General features: G+C 36.4%; 2 protein-coding genes across 2 annotated transcripts; one reads left to right on the top strand and one right to left on the bottom strand.

The window, feature by feature from the left end:
- Window positions 1-1,025: 1,025 nt before the first annotated feature.
- Window positions 1,026-3,168, top strand: LOC121805492 (two-pore potassium channel 1). Its single transcript, XM_042205367.1, has 3 exons — window positions 1,026-1,188; window positions 1,508-2,462; window positions 2,815-3,168. The coding sequence occupies exons 2-3, from the start codon at window positions 1,558-1,560 to the stop codon at window positions 2,975-2,977; spliced, it is 1,068 nt and encodes a 355-aa protein (XP_042061301.1). The 5' UTR covers window positions 1,026-1,188; window positions 1,508-1,557; the 3' UTR covers window positions 2,978-3,168.
- A 5,466-nt stretch (window positions 3,169-8,634) lies between these two features.
- On the bottom strand, window positions 8,635-9,078 carry LOC121803804. Its single transcript, XM_042203405.1, has one exon. The coding sequence runs from the start codon at window positions 9,076-9,078 to the stop codon at window positions 8,635-8,637; it is 444 nt and encodes a 147-aa protein (XP_042059339.1).
- Window positions 9,079-22,690: the final 13,612 nt, after the last annotated feature.

Here is a 22,690-nt window from a genome sequence, read left to right as displayed (position 1 = left end):
TAAAAATTAGTTCGACATTGATCATAATCCAACCAATACGACTAAGCCCTCATAAATTAGGTTCTCGAATCCTTTGGCAGGCCACCTACCTAAAGTTAATTAATTATCTCAATCGATTAACATTGCACACCTCTCGAATCTATTCATACATATATCCAGGGGCGGACCTACATATAAATGGGGTAGGGCTTTAGCCCCTAATGAATCTAATTTTTTTAAAATTTTCTATTATAAAGTTTCAAAATGTATCCATATTTTACACATATTATAGTATAAAAGCCCCTATTGATAATCTAAATTACTTGAAAATTTATTTTTAAATAAAATTTTGAAAATTTAGCCCTTACTCGTATTTATTTCTGCGTCCGCCCCTACATATATCGAGTGATATGAAATCGTAGTCCACCAAAAGCATAGAATAGTTGAAGTAAAATTTGAATTTGAAATAAACAAGAGTATAAATACTTAAAAAATCACAATAGTAATTTATTTTCAAAATATAAAATCCATCAATATTTAGTTCCATAGACTTGGAAACTAAAAACAGCATTCTAAAAGAATAAATAAAAGAAATAATACAATAAAACTCACAAGGTTGAATTGGTTCTTCAATCTTCAATAGCGTTTTTGATTAATCTTCCCAAAAAATCGAGAGCATAAAGGATGGATGAAATATATACTTTTGTCCTATGGTATGGAATTACTGCTCTAATGGGCTGTAAAAGTCAAAAGGAAAAAGTAAAAGGAAATAGTTATTTATATACTCCATATAAAATTAAAGGAAAAATAAAACATCCCACATCAAATTTTCAATCTTATTTTATTTCATTATCGTAACAAATTTTCTAGTATTAAACTGTCAAGAAATGTTTTGGATGAAACCTTATTAGTCAACTCTCAATTTCATAATCTCATTAATTCTTAAACAGACATCAATGTCACATGTGTCATTTAGTATAACTGCCAACGCACGATTTCATTAGATTTCACTAACTAACAACCCTTTGTTTTGACTTTGCCACCACTAACTCCATTATTTATTCAAACGGCAAAAAAAATTAACGAAAAAGAAGAAGATGAAGAACTAACTGTCGGCCGAGGTCGCAGATGTGCATTTCTGAAACAACACAAGATAACAAATTCCACTAATTTCTGGAGACGACGCAACTCAATCACCACACTCTGCTCGTAAGTCGGATTTCCAATTTCTCAAACGCCTCTTCTTTTCTACTTCTTGTTGGCTGCTTGCACTTGAATATAGATCTACTGTTTCTTCCCCTTTGGTTGATTGTTTAGCTAATTTCTTCAATCGGAGTCTATATAAGCCGTAAATTCGTTGAATTGCTCAATTTTAAATTTACTGATCACTAAAGACATCTGAAAATAGCTGATAGATTTGAAATTTGTGATGGGTTCACCAATTTTGGTTGTTGATGGTGAAATATTTTTAAGCTGCTTGATCTTTAATTGATGTTTGAGTTTTGTATCTGACTTTGATTCAACACAGGTTCTCCAGCAATATTTAAACTCTTTAATTCAATAAATTTGATTGTTGGGATGGGCAGTGATGATGAAAAGCCCTTACTAAGAGATCTACTGAGTCCTGCATCTGAAAATGATCAAAAAATTGATCCCAAAAGACGAAGATATCGCCGTTGCAGAAGTGCTCCTTTGGCTGAATTCCTTCCTGGGGAGATCAGCACAACTGCTGATGGGAGTCTTCCAAATTCAGAATCCTCCTTATCTAACATCAATCCCAGTTTCAGAAGGGTGTCTATTTACTTGATTCTGTACCTAGCCATCGGTGCCGTATGCTTTTACCTCGTTCAGGACCAGATCAAGGGAGATAAGGTCGACCGGGTTCTTGATTCTCTTTACTTCTGCATTGTGACCATGACCACTGTTGGATATGGAGACCTTGTTCCCAACAGTGTAGCCTCGAAGCTTCTTGCCTGTGCTTTCGTCTTCTCGGGAATGGTCTTGATTGGCCTGATGGTGAGTAAAGGGGCAGATCACCTTGTCGAAAAGCAGGAGATCTTGCTTATCAAGGCTCTGCATATGAACAGAAAAACTGGCTCGAGTGAGATTCAGAAGGAAATGGAGGACAACAAAGTTCATTATAAGTGTCTTGTGACAATGGCCCTCTTTGTAGTACTCGTTGTAGTTGGCACATTGTTTCTAACTCAAGTTGAGAAACTGGATTGGGTTGATGCATTCTATTGCGTTTGCTCGACTATTACAACTTTGGGTTATGGAGATAAAAGCTTCTCCACCAAGGCAGGACGTGTCTTTGCTATATTTTGGATCTTAACTAGTACTGTTTGTTTGGCACAGTTCTTGTGTTATATTGCTGAGCTTAACACTGAGAGCAGACAGAAAGCACTTGCCAAATTTGTCCTAACCAAGAGGATGACCAATGTTGATTTGGAGGCAGCTGATGTCGATGAAAATGGGATTGTCGGGTCAGTTCTTTACCACTGAGTGATGATTTGTATTATTTCCTTTTCAATTAAAAATATGTATTTGCAGTTGTGTGTTAGGAAGTAGTACAATACTAATTCCTTTTCTGTAAGGAACTCGGAGCATACTAGGTGTAGTTAATGATACTCGGGGATTAACCATCGGCCTTGTAAGTGTAGTTAATGATTCTAAAAAAACATAAAATTTGATAGGCTGATCAGGGGCTTAGCTTAGTCTGTACAAGAAAGGGAATAAGTTTAGTCATTTAATTCGGTAGACAATACACCCGTCTGGAGTTATTCAAGATCCTTATATTGCTCGTTTGATTGAAGTTATGTTGGTGATGCGTTGCAGGGCAGCTGAATTTGTGATATATAAATTAAAAGAGATGGGGAAGATAAATCAAGAAGACATCTCACTTCTGCTGGCTGAGTTCGAATACCTGGATGTTGATCAATCTGGGACTCTCTCCACCTCCGACATAGGTCTTGCCCAATCATGTCAAACCGGACCCTGACTATCCCAATTCTCACTCACATGTACTCCTAAGCTACGGTTCTTCTGCATTTAAGTTTGTATGCTTAAATATATGTTAACACGTTGTTTAGTTCTTTTGCTTGTCGTATACATGTGAATATACAATTTGAACTTCTGCATTTAAGTTTGTATGCTTAAATATATGTTAACACGTCGTTTAGTTCTTTTGCTTGTCGTATACATGTGAATATACAACTTGAAATAGAACTGGATCATAGAACTTGACATTTTTACATCCAAACATATTGAAATAGTTATGGCCTAGTATATTCAATCATCATAAATAAGGGGTGTTGTAATCTTGTGACATCTGACATATTCAAGAAATCACATTTTATTTGTTGATTTTAGTTATATTTTGATTAACTGATCCAGTGATTTGGAACTTTACGATCTAGCATTCAAGGTTGATGAATTGATTGTGATTGGAAACCCCTGTTAACTTTCATTTGAAGTTTTGTTCTCCCCATTTATTTTTTCATTGTGAATGTGGAATGTATTTACACTTCTGTTTTGATTCGAAATACTAATAAGCTATTGTATTGACTCTTAATTACTTCATCGTTTCCTAAAATATAGTTCTAATTTGCTATTTTGGTACACATGAAAATTAGGCATTTTCTAATTTGTTATTTTGGTACATATATGCATACTATCTCCACAACATACTCCCTCCGTTCTACAGTAATAGAGATATTTCATTTTGCGCACTCATTTTGAAAAAATAATTATAAATAGTTAAATTGGAGAAAAAGAAAAGTAAGAGAGAATATTGTAGATAAGACTCTTCTCTACCTTTCTCTTTCTCTTACTTTACTTTCTCTCCACTTTAACTATTTAATAGTATCATTTTTTTAAAACGAGTGCAGAAAATGAAATGCCTCTATTACTGTGGAAGGAATATATATTAGCATGAATCATCAACTTATTTACAATTTATATTAGTATAGTTTACCACTTTATGTTTACTTGAATATTAACCACCAATACAAACCACATATTATGATAATGACGAAACCTAAATTAATAGGTAAGACGTTTTTTCTTTACTGAATTATGTATCATGCTTGGAATTTGAGACGATGGTCGATAAGATTTCCGTTGATCCAATCAAAATATTGACTCTGATTGTATCAACTTTTAATTAATTTTACTAACTTAACTTTTTACTTAAAAACCAAAATTACATATGTTTTCACTGATATTCTGAATAATAATATGAGGATAGTTTTTTTAAAATTTTCACTAAAGTGAGTAGGATTTGCATATCAATCTCATTCGGTAGTGGTGAAACATGTGCATGATCAAGAAGGGGATTTCTTGTCACTTCATAATATAGCTTTGGTCATGTTCTGCATCAGTCACAACATGTTTTATATGTGGCATCTACATTAGAGTCAAATATTTGAAATAAAATGCCATCACCTTGTATTCAACTCATTAGATGTCGTATTGAGTGAATAATATACTTAGGTTTTTTTAGGGGTGTCGAAACGGGTACCCGCGGGTACCCGTACCCGTTTGTAGCCAAAATCTTTGTCCCGTTACCCGACCCGCACAGTGACGGGTACCCGCCTTGTCGGGTACGGGTATCCCGTATCCGACAGGCGGGTACCCGTACCCGACCCGTTTAAAATATATTCATCACGTTGTCCTAAAAATCATTCAGATTCGAATTCGCCCAAACACTTATCCTACCTCATTCAAAACTGAAATTCAAAGTTAGCACCAACAACTTCTCACTAATAATATTACCCAATCAATCAATATATACATAACACCGAGGTTCATAACACATTATAGTTTCCCATGATATATTCTTATATTAACAGAATAGTATCAATTGCGACAACCAACTCACCATGCACCAGCTTGATAAAAAATTAATTTATCAAATACTCATCCAGCACATACGTGTTATAATTCTAAAACTCATCCCCAAATACTTGCCACCTAAATTTATATTTTAATGCATAAAGAGGTTGCATGAAAGAGTATGCAATATTTTGTAAACACAGAACAAAATCTTGTTTCAGTTTTAATAATTTTCAACGCAGTTTCTTAGGAATTGGGGCAGCAATCTGGAAGTTATTGACTTGAGCCCTTACCTTCTTCGCGGCAGGGGTCGGCGGCTGATGTGGGTGGTGGCGGGCGGCGGGTGCGGGTGGCGGCGCGGGTGTGAAGAGTAGACAATTTAGGGTAATGGACGAAAGACTTCAGAATTAATCCTAAAACGTGTATTAATTAAAATTACGGTAATGGACAAAAGACTTAAACGGATATTAATTAAAAATTTTAATACAATATTTATATTTAAATGGGTATATAAGCGGGTATCGGGTATACCCGATACCCGCAAAAACCTGAAACTCAATACCCGTACCCGAACCCGTTCCCGCTTATGTCGGGTAGCGGGTACCCGAAACCCGACGGGTAACGGTCGGGTGTGCGGGTACCCAATACCTGCTACCCATTTCGACACCCCTAGGTTTTTTGTTTATCTTTGTCTGTATTAATTTTCGTATTTATATCTTCACAAGTTAAAATTTAAGTATATGAAAATGATAGGTGGGACCATATTACAAATACATATGTTAGTCCATAAAATAGCATTTTTCCAGCCACGTACCTGCCTGCCTGCCTGCCCTATCAGGATCCTACAACAACCATGTTTATCGGAGCATTCCATATATATTGTGTGTTTATTTTCATACAACCGCACATTGGTTGTTGGTCTCGTTCTTATCTATGAAATGATATACGACTTATAGTCGACATCTTATTTGAACATGTGTTCATCTTGCCTTGATTTTCTCTTACATTACCCATAACCAAAGACAAAATAACTTAGTTTGAATTGATAAGTGATAGAGAAGTTAATGCCTAACACAAATAGTGTCAAGTTCAAGTTGAAGTTCAAATCTAAATAGCATGGGATACTGAATTAAAATTGAGAGTGAAGATTGCAACTATTAGAAAGGGGCACTCATCCCATAAATAATTTTGTAAAAAGAGGATTATTCATACTTATAAAAATAAGATATGATTATTATTAAGTCTATATAGGACAAGATTTAAAGATTTTTAACTCAAACTATACATGACTTTTGCCGCCGTAAAAAGAGGGGTTGTGATTGAAGATACACAATATTTTTTTATTATATGACACAAAATAACGTTAATCATTACTTGATTATGTAGACATATAACATAGTACGGAGTATATACGAGTATACCATTATTATGAATTTGATTTTTAAAACTATTTCATGAGGCTAGTACAGTAACTATAGATATATTAGAAATGAGTCACTCACCCCTTAAACGATCTTATAAGGAGATGGTTATACATACTTATATAGAGGAGCTAGGATCATCACCAAGTCGATGTGAGACAAAATTTAAGATTTTTAACACGCCCCTCTCACGTGTGATAGAAATCCATGGGTTCCATCCTAAAACCAATTGGTGATAGGAGGAGGGGCCCATGAGACTTATATACTAGTTTCAGTTTTATCTTGACACCGATGTGGGACAGTTATATGTTATATTTTTAGTTTCAATTGCCAACACCCTCCCTCAAACCCTTCAAGGTTCACCTTGGAGGGGTTGGACTTTTTTTTCCTAATCGATTGGACAATCAGTCCAATTTTTTTCGATCGGTTGGGACCACTTGACCCAAATTTTCAGCCCAGTTATACTGCTGGGTCAGTCATTTTTTTCAGTTTCAGCCCAGATATACTGCTGGGTCAGTTAAATATGACCCACAATCGGCGACCCGCTCTGATACCATGATAGAAATCCATGGGTTCCATCCTAAAACCAATTGGTGATAGGAGGAGGGGCCCATGAGACTTATATACTAGTTTCAGTTTTCTCTTGACACCGATATGGGACAGTTATATGTTATATTTTTAGTTTCAATTGCCAACACCTGAGCATCTTGAAGATGGTAATCGAGAGGAGCAGATCATATTGGGCGAAAAGGGATTGCACGGTGATGTTGAGAGTAGAAGATGTTCTTATTGATTTCTCTCTTCACAAGGTATTACAGCCCTTTGTTATATAGGGAAAACACATATTCCTAACTATGGAAAAGTATCATAATGTAATCATTCTATTCTAGACTGTTATGTAATTGCATCAATCAATTATCCCATGATTTGCTCTCTTAATGGTAATCAAATATTTGATATTCTTTGACAACGTGTGGGCAGAAATGACACATCGGACTTCCATCACGTGAGTAGGCAAGAGAAGAGATAAAGAAATAAAATCCATCATCGACTTGGGTCCGCTCTGATACCATATTAGAAATGAGTCACTTACCTTTAAAAAGCTTTGTAAGGGAGAGAGTTATCTATAATTATATAGAAAAACTAGGATTATCACCAAGTCGATGTGCGACAAGATTTAAGAGTTTTAATAAGATATTTCACACACCTCATGAACGGTCCAAACGCCAAACCCCTTGCTCTAAATGTCAAACACCATTCTACACAGTACAACTTTAGTTTACATGTGTCCAATTCTGAACTACTCCTCAATCACCACGCCGAATTTAATTTGTTTCTTCTTTTTTCTCATTTTTTATTTCACCTTCAATCTCAATCTCAATCTTAATCTTAATCTTAATCTTAATCTGTATCTGTCCGCATATAAAATAAAAGCATCTCGATCCCTAATCATGGATATATAAACTTTTCCCTTAAAGACAAAAATAAACTTTCAATTACGATAATACATATGGAATCATATACTAATATCTATTTATAATCATTATGTGGACGAACTAATATAGTTATATAGAGATACACGTGTACGCATGATGGTTTCGTTTATCTAATTTCAATTTTATGACACTATTTAGTATTTACGGTACACTTTGCAAGACACGCCATGTGTATTACATATGAAATACAATGATAATAATTAATCCCTTACAATAGGACTTTAGAGAAACAATGTTGTAATTTAAGTGCATTAAAGTAATTGAAATACTACTGGTAGCAAATTGAAAAAAATACGTGTCACTTGTCAGATACTACTACCCTCCTAAATTATTATTCTTCAAGTTCAAGAGTAAATGATATTACTAAGACACATACCTAATTCTTAACACCACATAATGAGAATTGTAGCCACCCTTTTTTGGCTGATTCTAGATTACTAATGTTAGTGTGTCGGTGAATTAATGACTATCATATTTGAATTAATTGGTGTTACTAGTACTTAACTTCATAATTATCTACCGCGACATAAATACAACACAACAAAACACAAATCATTTCATTTTGTATTTGTGTTCCTGCCATGCATCATGTTCAGTAAACACCACAATTTTTGCTGCAAAGGAGTGGTATTAATTTATTTTCTTCTATAATTTTAATTTATTTTCTCACTGTGTCATATTGTGTCACGTCAACACAAACATAATGTCATCGTTGCATTAATTAATTTGGCAAATGGCCATCCCCAATATGTTCCATGGAACAACTAGGATAGAGAAAACATTACATCTGACATTTAGTACTCAAAAATTACAAATTAAATATGCCTCATTTTACAAATATGCACACACCGTATTTCTACTGTTATTCTATTACACTGTACATAAACAAAGAAATACCTTAAAATTTAGTTAACCAAGACTAGTTGTTTTCGTTGATAATCATTAATTTGAAACTCCTCCTTCATCCTCCTAATGAAATCTTCAAATTTCTGGTTCAATTCATCGTTGCTCAGCTTCTCTATTTCATCAACTTCTTCCCCTCCATTACAAACCTCTTGATCTTGATCATCCACATCCTCGAAAAGGCAGCAATCTCGGAGCTCAATCTCATCTAATTCACCATCCACATGTTCTCCTTCATACGGATTAATCGTCTCTTCATCTCCCAAGTTTATATGTTTATCTGAAAGGGTTTCTTCTGCCTCTGTCTCTTCTTCCAGGGCGTTGCCGATTCTCTTGTGCAGCGCGTGCTCGAGATCAGAAGGCGAAGAAGGGCGGACAAAGGCGGAGGTTTTGGCGAGGAAGACGAGGATGCCGTTGCAGATTAGGAAAATGAAGTTCTTGTTCATTGCGATTTTCGTGAGTTGGCAAGTGTTGGTAGAGAAGTAGTGCAAGTTTTGGTAGTAAACTAAAGTTGAGGAGCTCAACAATGAAAGTATCGAAAGAGAGAGTAGTAAGTGTGTGATGGTCTTCTTCCAAGGCAAGAGCCTACTCAAGCGCTTCACCTCTATTTCTTTCATAATATCTCTAGACAACCTTTTCAAATACATGTTGAGAGAGAGAGAGAGAGAGAGAGAGAGAGGTTAGTAAGATTGGAAACCTAATTTGAGAGGTGGTTTCATTTTATAGGAGTTCTGACTAATTAGTAAAAATGTTGATCATCGGCAATTAAGAAACTAGATATGATTAATTTGTGGATAAGGAGTAAACTATGAATTGAATCAGTATTGATCCTTTTAAAAAACACTTCTGGGTAGTAGTAGTACTTTATAAGTTCAATACAACAAGTTTTGTTTCTATATTAATGTATACCACAAAATTTATTAAAATAGAAAATGAAATATGATTGTAGCATTAAGTACAGTAATCATTTATCTGAAGTTTGAACGATTGATATTTATAGGGTATATAAAAGATGGTATATCACATATAAATAAACAATCTGTATATACAAACGTAACTAAGCATGATTTCTAAGTTAAATTATGAAAACTGATTTTTATAAGTACATATATGCTGTAATATAAATTTACAACGTGTGAATTGTGATATCAATAAGATATGGCCACGATTTGATAACACATAGTATTAGATGACGTGGTTAAAACAGTGTGCAATGTACATTTATGATATTGGATGAAGAATTAAGAATTAAGAATTAGTATGATTGAATATTTGAGGTGGAGGACGTGTACAAGTGAAAATGTGGCCGCGTGGATAATTTGTAGGGGCCTCCATTTCAAGTTCCATATACCTTATCACATTTCTAATTTGCATAATTATAACCACTAATAGTATTTTGAAAAAGTAGATAGACCAACACAAGTCCTCAACCATATCACATATCATTTAGCCTAACGAGTCTCATCTTATTAGTAAGATCAAATTTCCATAAATAAAAAAAGTGACAAATTTTTTAAGATAGATCAACATAAAAAAATAAAGTAAGATTATTTATTGTAGATGCAGAGAGTTTTAAGAGCATCCGCAACAGTCATTGTCGGTCACGTCCTGATGGAACAGGAGTCACACGAAGGCACAAAGAGAGGAGGGACATTCTGCCATGCGCTCGGCCCCCGGCCAATCACCGCTCGACGTTACACTCACTTGCGGGCCTGCGAGTGATCGTGATGTTTGGGTATTTTTAGTTATTTGTATACCTGAAAAAATAATTTTAAATTCAAAATTTATAAACTATTCAAATATATACATTATCGAGCGGGATTCTGCCAATTTTTTTTTGTTTTCTTCATTTTTTCAATACTTTTTTATTACTATCTATAAATATCCCATTCAAATCCTAATTTTTTCACACTAAAAAAATCTCTCTTGCACTCAATTTTCTCTATACGTTTATCATATTATTTCTTTATGGCTGATGAAGAAGAATGACTACAATGGTATACCAACCTGTTTCTGGTGGGCTCATTACTTGTGTGCACTTCCGTTTCTGTCGGATTTTCGATGCTCCACCTATCGATACCCCAAGGTATCAACCTTCCATAATTGTCCAACATATCGAATATCACAACGTAGTCGTTATGTGAAGTGTGCTCAATAAAGTCAACACTTAGAAGTTTTTGAGGGAAGGTTTGAAATCAGTGTTTAATCCTGACCATAGATCTTTGAGTGATGGATTAAATTGTAGCCGTTAGATCAACTTTTAGTTGATGAGTGGTTTTCCCCAAATAGCCGAGAAATTAGGGCTCTGTGTAATTGAACATTTTCTCTCTCAGCTCATCAAGCTTCAATAAAAGTTTTTCTCTCAAATTCTCTTCTTGTTTTTGGTTTACTGTTTTTCTTTAACAAATTGGCGCTGTCCGGTGGGAAGCTAGCAATCGGAGAAGAATGTGTTGTGTTTTGGAATCGAATTCACGGAAAATGATGGCTTCAAGATTCGAAGCGAAAAAGTTCACCGGGAAAAACAATTTCGCTCTTTGGCGGATGAAGATGCGCGCGATGCTCATTCAACTAGGGTTATCGGCGGCGCTTGAAGGAGAGAAGGAGTTAGTCGGAGCGGCTGGAGCGACCGGAGTGGCAGGAACATCCGGGGCAGAACTTGATGAGAAAGCACTGGCGAAGCAAGCTGAGATCATGGCTAAAGCTCATAATGTAGTGGTGTTATGCCTTGGTGATAAGGTTCTAAGGGAGGTAGCCAAAGAAACCACGGCGGCCGAAATCCTTACAAAATTGGAAAGTCTGTATCTAACCAAGTCCGTCGCCAATCGATTGTGTATGAAACAACGACTCTACTCATATAAATTATTGGAGGAAAAATGGGTTACTGAGCAGCTGGAGGACTTCAATAAAGCCATAGATGATCTGGAAAATATTGATGTGACGATAGGGGATAAAGATAAGGCAATACTTCTTCTCAATGCTCTACCAAGATCCTATGATCATCTCCGTGATGTGATGATGTATAGGAGAGAAGGAACAATCACTTTCTTGGAAGTACAATCTGCACTCAGAGCCAAGGAGCTGCAAGGTTCTAGTACTAGAAATTCTGATCCTGCATCAGAAAGTTTGAACATAAAGGGATTTAAAGGCAAGAAGGCATTCAAGAAGAAGTTTGATAACCCCAAGTCTGTTGGAAGTGACCAGAAGGAGAGTAGAGTATGTTTTTGGTGCAAGAAACCTGGTCATTTAAAGAAAGACCGTTATGGATGGAAGAAGAAGCAAGCTGCATCTGGAAATCAAGGTGCAAGCACCTCTGATTGCATTGAATTGGCTGATACTGCAGAGGCTCTGAACATAATGGAAACAGTAGATGGGGCCTCTTGGATTATGGATAGTGGTTGCAGTTTTCACATCTGCCCCAACTTGGATTAGTTTGAGGTACTCACTGATTCCTCTGGGACTGTAATTCTGGGAAATAATCAAGTCTGTAATATCAAAGGGGTTGGGTCTATTAGACTAAAATTACAGGATTAGTCTGTGAAAATACTCAATGATATTAGGTATATCCCATAAGTGAAAAGAACTTGATATCATTGGGATCATTGGAGTTGAAGGGTTGCAGCTTTTCTTCCTCTGATGGAAAGATGTTGGTGAAGAAGGGTGGTAATATTGTTATGACAACTGAGAGAAGAGGTAGTCTTTACTATCTTTATGCATCTGTGATCAAGATCCAAAAGGATGAGCTCAACCTAGTGAAATCAGCAAGTATAAAGCTATGGCATGAGAGACTTGGTCATCTAGTAATGGGAAGCATTAGAGAGTTGGTGAAGAAGAAAATTATCTCAGCAAATGATACTCAAGAGGTGCCACCCTGCCAGGATTGCATTCGGGGAAAGGCTAAGAAACTTCCATATCCTACTGGTAAGCACATTTCATCTTCCCACTTAGATTATGTATATAGTGATCTGTGGGGGCCAGCATCAGTAAGTACTATGGGGGAGGGAAGTATTACATGTCACTGTTGATGATTATTCGAGGAAAACTTGGATTTATATCTTGAAAGCGAAGTTAGAGGCTTTTGATAAATTTAGGGAATGGTTTACTGAAGTTGAGTTGGAGAAGGGATGTAAGGTGAAGTGCCTAAGAACTGATAATGGACTTGAGTATTTATCCAGGGAGTTTGATGATTTCTGTAGGAAAAAGAGGATAAAAGGCATAGAACAGTTCCCATGAATCCCCAACAAAATGGAGTGGCTGAGAGAGCCAATAGAACCATTGTTGAGAGGATTAGGTGTATGATCTTCTCTTCAGGGTTGAGTAAAAATTTTGGGGGGAGGCTGCCTCTACTGTTGTGTATCTGTTGAATAAATGCCCCTCATCCAGAATCAATGGTGATACACCTGATTACACGTGGTTCGTAGGACATTCAAACTACTCTGATATTAAAACTTTTGGTTGTAAGGCATTTTCTCATGTGAAGCAAGGAAAGTTAGATCCTAGGGTATTGATGTATATAATGCTAGGATATCAAAAGGGAGTTAAGGGATATAGGCTTTGGTGTATAGAGCCTGGGAACCACAAGATTATAGTTAGCAGGGATGTGATATTTCTGGAAAGTGAAATGTCTTATCTGAATGGGAATGCCTCTGATGGGGTCAGAATCATTGCTGATAATAATAATGATTTTGAGGTGGAGTCAGGGGATAGGGATGATGATGATCAGAGTCCAGATATGCCACAAACTGATACTAGATCTGAGCAATTGGCCCCTGATACAACTGATGATTCTGATGATGGTGCTGGGGAGTCAGAAAATGTAGTTGGGGATCTAAGAAATTGCCAATTGACCAGGGATAGGGCCAGAAGAATATCCAAGCCTCCTAATAGATTTTCTGATTCTGAGATGATCTTCTATGCACTGACTATAGCAGAACAATTAGAGCTTGAGGAGCCACTGACATATAAGGAAGCTATGGAAAACAAAGAGAAAGATAAATGGTTGCAAGCAATGGATGAGGAAATATGCTCTCTGTTAAAGAATAAAACTTAGATCCTTGTTGATAAAGTTGAAGGAAGAAAATTGGTCACTTGCAAGTGGATTTTCAAAAGAAAATTGGAAGTAGATGGTTCTGTCAGATACAAGGCTAGGCTGGTTGCTAGGGGTTTTAGCCAGAAGTATGGGATAGATTACAATGAAGTTTTTCACCTGTTGTGAAGCATAGCACCATTAGAATGCTAATGGCGGTAGTGGCTGAAAGAAACTGGGAGTTGGAACAATTGGGTGTGAAGACAACATTTCTGAATGGGGATTTGGAGGAGATCATCTACATGGCGCAGCCTAAGGGGTTTGTCAAACCTGGAGAGGAGATGAAGGTTTGCAAGCTCACAAAGAGCATTTATGGTCTAAAGCAGGCTAGTAGGCAGTGGCACAAGAAGTTCAATGCTCATATGCTAGCCTGTGGTTTTACAAGGCCGAAATATGATTCTTGTGTGTACTTTAGTTTAAAAAAAAGGTGGAGTTCCTGTGGCTTATCTACTATTATATGTAGATGATATGCTAGTGGCATGATCTTGCATAAAAGAAGTTCAACAAGTCAAGGAAGATATCAAGGCAAGCTTTGACATGAAAGACCTCGGGCCTGCCAAGAGGATACTGGGCATGAGTATAGTCCAAAACAGAAAGCATGTGAGCATATGGTTGGGTCAGTCTGACTATATTGTGAGAATGTTAAATAGGTTCATAGTTGATACTTTGAAAGAAGTTGTTGTTCCAGTGGCACAACATTTTAAGCTATCAGTGGATCAGAAGCCTCAAAATGAAAGGGAAAGAAAGGAAATGGAAGTTATACCATATGCTAACATCATAGGTAGTGTGATGTATGCCATGATTTGTACAAGGTCAGACATTGCACAAGCTGTGAGTTTGACTAGTAGGTTTATGTCTGAACATGGAAAAGAACACTGGTTGGCTCTCAAATGGCTCCTGAGATATTTAAAAGGGGCAGTAAATATGGGGATCTTGTATGGGAGGCAGTAGCTCGAGTGGAGATATGCTGGTAGGTTTTTTCTGATTTAGATTTTGCTGTGAATGTGGATAATAAGAGGTCACAGACAGGCTATGTGTTCACTATGTTTGGCTCAGCAATCAGTTGGAAGTCAAGCCTTCAGAATGTTGTTGCATTGTCAACAACAGAGGCAGAATATCTTGCCTTAGCTGCTGCAGTGAAAGAAAGTTTTTGGCTAAAAGGCCTGACTGGAGAACTTGGGGTGGTGCAGAAGTCTGTGGTTATTGGTTGTGACAGCAGTAGTGCCATATGCCTAGCCAAACACCAAGTCTTCCACGAACGGAGTAAGCAATTGATGTGCGTATGCATTTCATTAGGGAAAAGATAGATGAAGGTGAGGTGGAGGTGTTTAAAGTGGACATTGCAGTTAATCCAGCTGATATGCTCACGAAGGCGCTGCCAAGGGAGAAGCTTGAGTTATGTAGAAAGCCAATCCTCTTACGTGAGATTGTTGTGGACTCTTGAGCAACGTGGAGATTTGTGAAGTGTGCTCAAGAAAGTCAACACTTGGAAGTTTTTGAGGGAAGGTTTTAAATCGGTGTTTAATCCTGACCATAGATCTTTGAGTGATGGATTAAATTGTAGACGTTAGATCAACTTTTAGTTGATGAGTTGTTTTCCCCAAATAGCCAAGAAATTAGGGCTTTGTGTAATTGAAAGTTGTTTTCTCTCTCAGCTCATCAAGCTTCAATAAAAGTTTTTTCTCTCTCAGCTTATCAAGCTTCAATAAAAGTTTTTTCTCTCAAATTCTCTTCTTGTTTTTGGTTTACTGTTTTTCTTGGATCCGATTCATAACACGTTAGACGAAATCTAACTCCCATATGACGTCACGTTTCCTAAGCCTATGAGGAAACAAGGGGATCTCCGATGATTCTTCCTTGGAAACAACCAAAAGGCGAAGGCTTTTTGGGAGAGAGTTGTTGAGTCGTATAACCGGACTCGACGTAATGGGATTCTTATATGCTCCTACACGAAGATTCATGCTCATTTCGATCAAGTGAGCCATGAATCGAGTGAGGTGAATATTTTGAAATCTGCTTCCGAACTTTATCACGCCGACAACAAGAAGCCTTGCAAGTTAGGAAAAAGTTTGTCACTTCGACAAGTGGATGGATGACATAGCTAGAGTGAACATTGAGTTCGGAGCTGAAACACACAAAGCACACCGAAATATTTAACAAACAATGAAGCTATATCCATAGGTGTAAGCGAGTGGGTGAGCCAAGAGCCGTGACACCGTCCGATTGGAAACAAAGGCAGTGAAGAGTAAAGGCAAAGGAACATTTGGTGCCCCTGGAGGTGCGTGGGGGAAAATAGAAGCATCTTGTTTAGAATTTTGCAGAAAGTTATACATACCCCAACAACCACATGTCCATACAACAATTGGAATCACATGGTGGATGATTGTGTTACTCCTATCCAGTTTAATTACGTGATTTGTTATTTTTAGGATTTTAATTATATATATATATTTTTTTTTTAAATTTGCCAAGCTTTTAATTTTGTAATGTTTAATATTTTATTTAGATTTTAATTATATAATATTTTTTAATGAATTGGATATTTTAATTATGTAATTTTCAATTAATTGTGAAATTTTATTAAATGGCATTTTAAGTTAAATAAATTAAACCAAAAATGTGGCTAATGCATTATCAAATGAAGAGATGGTAGATGTAATTGTTTGGTTTGTTAAGTAAGGAATAGTTCACTGAACAAATATGGAAGATTGTTCATTAAAATTATGAATTTGGCCAATATTACTAATGAATTTTAAAATTGATCTTAAATATCATAAACTTATATTTTGTTTTTTTTAAAAAAAATTCATGACAAGTCAATCACTATATCCAACTAATTTAAGTACATTTTTTAAATTTTATGTGGCACTACTAAATTAACGTGCATGGTTTTTACGTTACTTTTTATCCTACTTGTCACGAACTAAACAAGTAGTCCAAAATATCATAAATATTTTACGGGTGTCCACATAGACTAACTTTTTTGCCGAATAATCCCTACATCCCTAATATTTAATTGGTAAAGTAAGAGAGATAAATGAATGAGATCCACTATTTAAATTAGGTTGAAAAATAAATAAAATGTAAAATTTTTGATATTTAAGAATAATTTCGAACTACGTAGAAAATATTAAAATTTGAGAAAAGTTAATGATTTTAGTGCTAATCTATACATATATAAAGGGGGAGTTTTGGGGGTACTTATGGAATTATCTTTAAGCTTAAATATAATTTAAATACTATAATCTAGCCATTTAAGAATAAAAACTATTATATAGATGTTATGAATTTAAATATATATTCATAGTAATAGCCGTTTTAAAAGGCGTCCTATTAATATATATGATTGAAGCTCCTATCAGATTAAATTTAGGGGTTTAATCCTAATGTTAATGCTACAGCCTACAGTTACAAATAATTATTGGTTCCACCATCAACTCAAAATAAAAATTAAAGGAAAGAAACTCCCATTGTCATCACACGATTTAGTATTGCAAAGTGATGAAACATTCATCATCGCTTTAATTTATAATAAATGACAATAACACACACTAAAAATCATTCATTTGAGAAGAATGCCAAACACTACCAAATCTACTATAAATATCAATCCCAAAATGTCATTCTCTAAAAAGGTGCGGATCTATAAATTCCTACAGAAAGAAAAGAAATATTTGATGAGATATTTCGAGTTAATAAATTGCAAAATGGAAAATAGGTAAGAGCATCCGCAATGGGCGGCGATGGCACGCCCGATGGCGCGCATCGTCCGCGCCATCCATCGTCCGCACCCATTACGGGTGCGTGCCATAGGGCGCGGACGATAGTCGCGCCTATACTTCGGTCGCGGAGGATAGCGCGGACGATGGCCATCGTCCGCGCCATCGTCCCCCCCATTGCGGCTGTCGCGGACGATGGCCGCGGACGATGATCATCGTCCGCGCCATCGTCCGCCCCATTGTGGAGGTCGCGGATGATGGCACGCGGTTTTGATTTTCTATTTGAATCTCGTTTCTCATTCAGTTGTGCATACGAACATATCGACTATCTCTTTATATATTCTCTCTACATCCAACCAAAATGAATCTCGGCGACGACACCAATAGTTCTAGTTCGTCTGAATCCGGTGGTTCGCTTGACGAAGCATTAGATGCAGCCGTCGTCGCTGAGTTTGCGTTTTTTTTTTAATTCGCATTGTAATGTATTAATTTTTATTAAATGAAATGAAGTTTTTGAAATTCGTATTTTAATATATTATTTTTTTTTAAATTCGTATGGATTTTGTAAATATTAAAAAAATGATGACGTGGCATGCCTTAGGGCGCCTCACTGCAGGTGGGGAGGTAGGAGGATAAAACTGTTGACGTGGCGCGCCTTAGGGCGCCCCATTGCTAATGCCCTAAAGAAACTTACTCGGCGATGGCATGGCGACGATTCCCCAAAGGCCAAAGCAGACAATGTCAGTACAAGTCAATATAGGAGTGAGACTGTTTGTGGTTGGAGGGTGTGTCTCACGGCTACAGAGAGAGCAAGCGACGTTGGGAGGCAAAGAGAGCGTTGATTGCTAGAACCAATTTTTATGTATTTTGAATGGGTTTTAAATGGATTGATGATAAGCCATCTTATTGTTATTGGCCTTTTGGATAACTACAGCTTGAGCCAGTTTTAGTTGTAATTATTTTTTATTTGTGTTTTTACAATTAATATTGCATCTCTGGTGGGTGTGTTGTGTTTTGTAGGTTTTTATTTTATTTCTCACTTTCTTCTTCTATTTTCAAGTGAAGCTATTTTATTTTGTTGTCTAATTTTTAGGTACATTTATATCCAATATGTTTTATTCACCTAAAAATATTAAACCATTTCATTAACTAATTGCTGAATTAAAAATTAGTCTTATTGACAAATCTAATTTCATGCATTTGAGGATAACGATGACAATTTCGCTTTCACTATAATATGATCAAGAAAATATAATTATATATATGATTCTCTAACGAGAAGAACAATTTAAATGTATGGAAAAATATATTTCTTTAAAATAGAATTATTCACTTTTTATATGCTATTATTATTACAAAATTTAAATTAACTTCATAGATAAAATGTTTTCTTTTATTCAGTTTGTTTAGTGTTTTACTATAGGAAAAAGGGAAACCAATATCGAATTTTTTAAAACAAAAAATAACATAAAATAAGGTAACTTAATTTGAGTATTATGGTAATATTTTAGTAATTAATCATACTCAAATTGTTTTCATACTCATATGATTATTACTTTTATGGTCATAGATATTTTATGCATTTAACGTTATAATTTGTGATTTATTATTCTGTATTGATATTTTGAATATTAGTATAATTTTTTAAAGTTGTAATAGAGACCCAAAAGTATTATAGTCAAAATATATCGGAGTATGTATTTGCGTTATTTAAATGTCAAATTGATTGAGTTTTATGTTTTTTTTTTAATTCTTATACATTTTCTTAATTTTTGATTTTGTACAATGATATCATTTTCCATTTCAATTAATTAATCGATAATTTGAAGTTAGTACCAAAAAAATAAATGAGACCCATATTTCTTATTAACGTTGTTTCACTATTGAAGTACACGTGTTCTTGATTATATATTGTTGTGTTTGTAGTTTTTGCATTAGATATAAAAAATATGTTAATCACTATTTATATAGGTTATATTTAATGAATGATTTTTTTTTATATTCTGACTTTTACGCATAATAATTTCATAATATAATTTTGAAGGAAATACAATGGGTCGTGCATATAATTGCTATAAAATATTGATATGTCTTAGTGAAGAAAGTCAAATGTTTTTCCAATTGTTATGATATATGTTTAGAGTTTAGGGTTTAGGATTTAAATTTTTAAAATGAAAAGGTTTTTAAATCAAATAACATAAATGTTATTGAAATATCAAATGTTAAATATTAGAAGTGATAGTAAATTTATTTAAAAGATTTCTTCAGTTACAATATTATTAGTATTTGATTAAAATGACAAGCCAAAAGCTGAAAATCCCCAATTTAGTAGCATATGAAATGTAAAATTAATTCACACAGATTTTTTTTACATTTAAACGGCATCTTGACCTTCTCAATTCCAATCGTTCTCTTTCATAATTTTCAAAATAAATAATTACACAAGTTATGTAACTGAAGAAATCTTTTAAATAAATTTACTATCACTTCTAATATTTAACGTTTGATATTTCAATAGCCATTTATGTTATTTGATTTAAAAACCTTTTCATTTTAATGCTTGGATGAATGTAAGCAAGATTTTTCTGGTTTACCGTTCACATAGCCCTATTGTAAAGCAATTTCTTGATATGAGCATATAAACAGATTTACAGACAAGATTCAGGTAAAAAACCTCCACTATCAGTAAGGATTATCAAGCAGGCCGACTCAGTGTAAGATATCGAATACAGATCTAAAACCCTCAAAATAGAATAAGTGATCAACAAAGTAAAATTGAACTGAGACGGAGGGAGAATTTTATTGATATTGGGCTCATTTGTTGGTCATGATGAGTATATTTTGAATAAGTGATCAACAATGTAAAATTGAAATGGGGCGGAGGGAGAATTTGTATTGATATTTGGCTCATTTGTTGGTCATGATGAGTATATTTTAAAGTTAAGGGTTTAGGATTTAGGTTTCAAGGTTTGAGTTTTTAGTGTATAGGGTTACTATATTGCAATGAAATAAAGTTCGACTAGAAAGTGTCTCACCAGTGCAATATTAAATTATTGCAACGTAAACTTGCTCTTGCGGTTATAACTCAACGGTTAATTCATATTTTCACATAATTAAAATGCTTTTAATTTTAAGTCTGATATTTAAATGTCAAGACAATTTATTAAAATGTCAACACAAATATGTGTTGAAATTTAAATGTGATCGTATTGACATTTTTAAGAAAAGTTAGCATTTAAACTCACTCTTGTGGCCATGTGGGGTTAATGTGATTGAAAAAGTATAATCCAAAGTAAGAGGATGCCGAATATTCTTTTGTTTATCATTTCACAAATTTTATTTCGCATAATGAAATAAATATTAAGAAATTAAAATGACCCGTGCATTGCACGGGCATGATACTAGTATCCAAATAAATCAACAGAAACGGGATTTTACGCAGTATTTTGTATCCGGCAGACTATTCAGTTTAGCATTCGATTTTCTAAGGCTATCCACAATGGCGCCTAGCGCACCGCCTAGCCGAGCGCCGACGCTAGGCGGTCGCTAGGCGAACCATTGCAGCTTCCGAAAACCACTGAGCGGTTTTTCGGAATTAAAAATCACCTAGCGCTAGGCGGTCGACGGGCGTTGGGCGATGCGCTGGGCGATCCGCTCGGCGCCATTGCAGCGTCGGGATCGCCCAGCGCATCGCCCAGCGTTTTTTTTGTTTTTTTTTTAATTTTCGAGACAGTATATATACGCGATTTGCACTTCATTTTCATTCGCACCACTTGTATTAACGAGTACTCTCTCTATCTTAATTTCTATACAAGATCAACACCGAGAAATGAGTAACGCGGGAGATGGTAGTGGAGGTAGTGGGGGGGACGCTGAGGAGTACGAACGTCGAATGGCCGAAGCGTTTGAGGCATATACCAACCGCGGGATAGACCAATGGATGCAAAGAGCCTTGCAGCCGGCGGTACCTCGACCTCGGCCAGTTGTCCATCGCCGACTAGCGATTGATCGTGATCACGTAGCTGCACATCAGCGCCTATACGAAGACTACTTCGCAGAGGAGCCGCGGTTCAACGCCAACATTTTCAGGCGACGTTTTAGGATGAGCAGAGCCATGTTTATGCGTATTGTTAACACCTTGGAGCAGCGATATCTGTATTTCCGCTTCAGGCACGATGCTGCTGGCAAACCCGGCCACACACCATTCAAAAGTGCACTGCGGCAATCCGGCAGTTGGCTTACGGAGGCGCGGCAGACATGTGGGACGAGTACCTCCACATCGGTGAGACGACTTCCCTGGAATGTTTGAAGTATTTCTGTCAAGCCGTGATTGAAGTATTCGGTGATCAGTATCTCCGAAAGCCTACCCGCGAAGATTGCCGGGATCTGCTGAGGATGCATGGGGAGCAGCATGGGTTCCCGGGAATGTTAGGCAGCATAGATTGTATGCGTTGGGAGTGGAGGAACTGTCCCGCTGCCTGGAAGGGGTTCTACACGACCGGCTACAAGGGAAAGAATCCCACGATGATCCTCGAGGCCGTAGCTGATTACCGGCTGTGGATTTGGCATGCGTATTTTGGGATAGCCGGTTCGAACAACGACCTAAACGTCCTCAACTCGTCGCCCCTATTCAACGAGCAGTGCCAGGGCGTCGGTCCGGCCATCAGTTTTGTCGCCAACGGCAACCGGCATGATATGGGCTACTACTTGGCGGATGGGATATACCCTAGGTGGCCCGTCTTTGTGAAGACGATCCGATGCCCAGGAGATGAGAAGAAGGCCTACTTTGCGGCACGGCAGGAGTCCGCGCGCAAGGACGTGGAGCGCGCATTTGGTGTGCTCCAGGCTCGATGGGCGGCGGTTAGGGGTCCAACGCGTTTGTGGCACGTCGACTGCATTGCTGATATAATGTACGCTTGTATTATCATGCACAACATGATTGTCGAAGATGAAGGTGTACAACTGACGGATTGGGCCAACGACGATAATGAAGCCGGTCCAAGCCACGGCGTGGCCGTCCCCAACGCACGGAGTGGGGTACCTCACGATGAAGCCGGCCTCCTCCAAGCACATGCCGACATGCGCCAAACGGAAGCTCATATTCGACTCCAAAAGGATTTAATTGAAGAGTTATGGGCGCGAAGGACTGCTCGGAGTTAGTTTTTTTTATTTATGTAATTTTGTAAAATGTACTTTTTTTAATGTAATTTTTATTATTAATGTACTTTTTTAAAATTTTAGTACTTTTTAAAATTT

Source organism: Salvia splendens, chromosome 5 (assembly GCF_004379255.2).
Source record: "Salvia splendens isolate huo1 chromosome 5, SspV2, whole genome shotgun sequence".
In the NCBI taxonomy this organism is placed as follows: Eukaryota; Viridiplantae; Streptophyta; class Magnoliopsida; order Lamiales; family Lamiaceae; genus Salvia; species Salvia splendens.
This window is presented reverse-complemented; position numbering and strand designations above follow the sequence as displayed.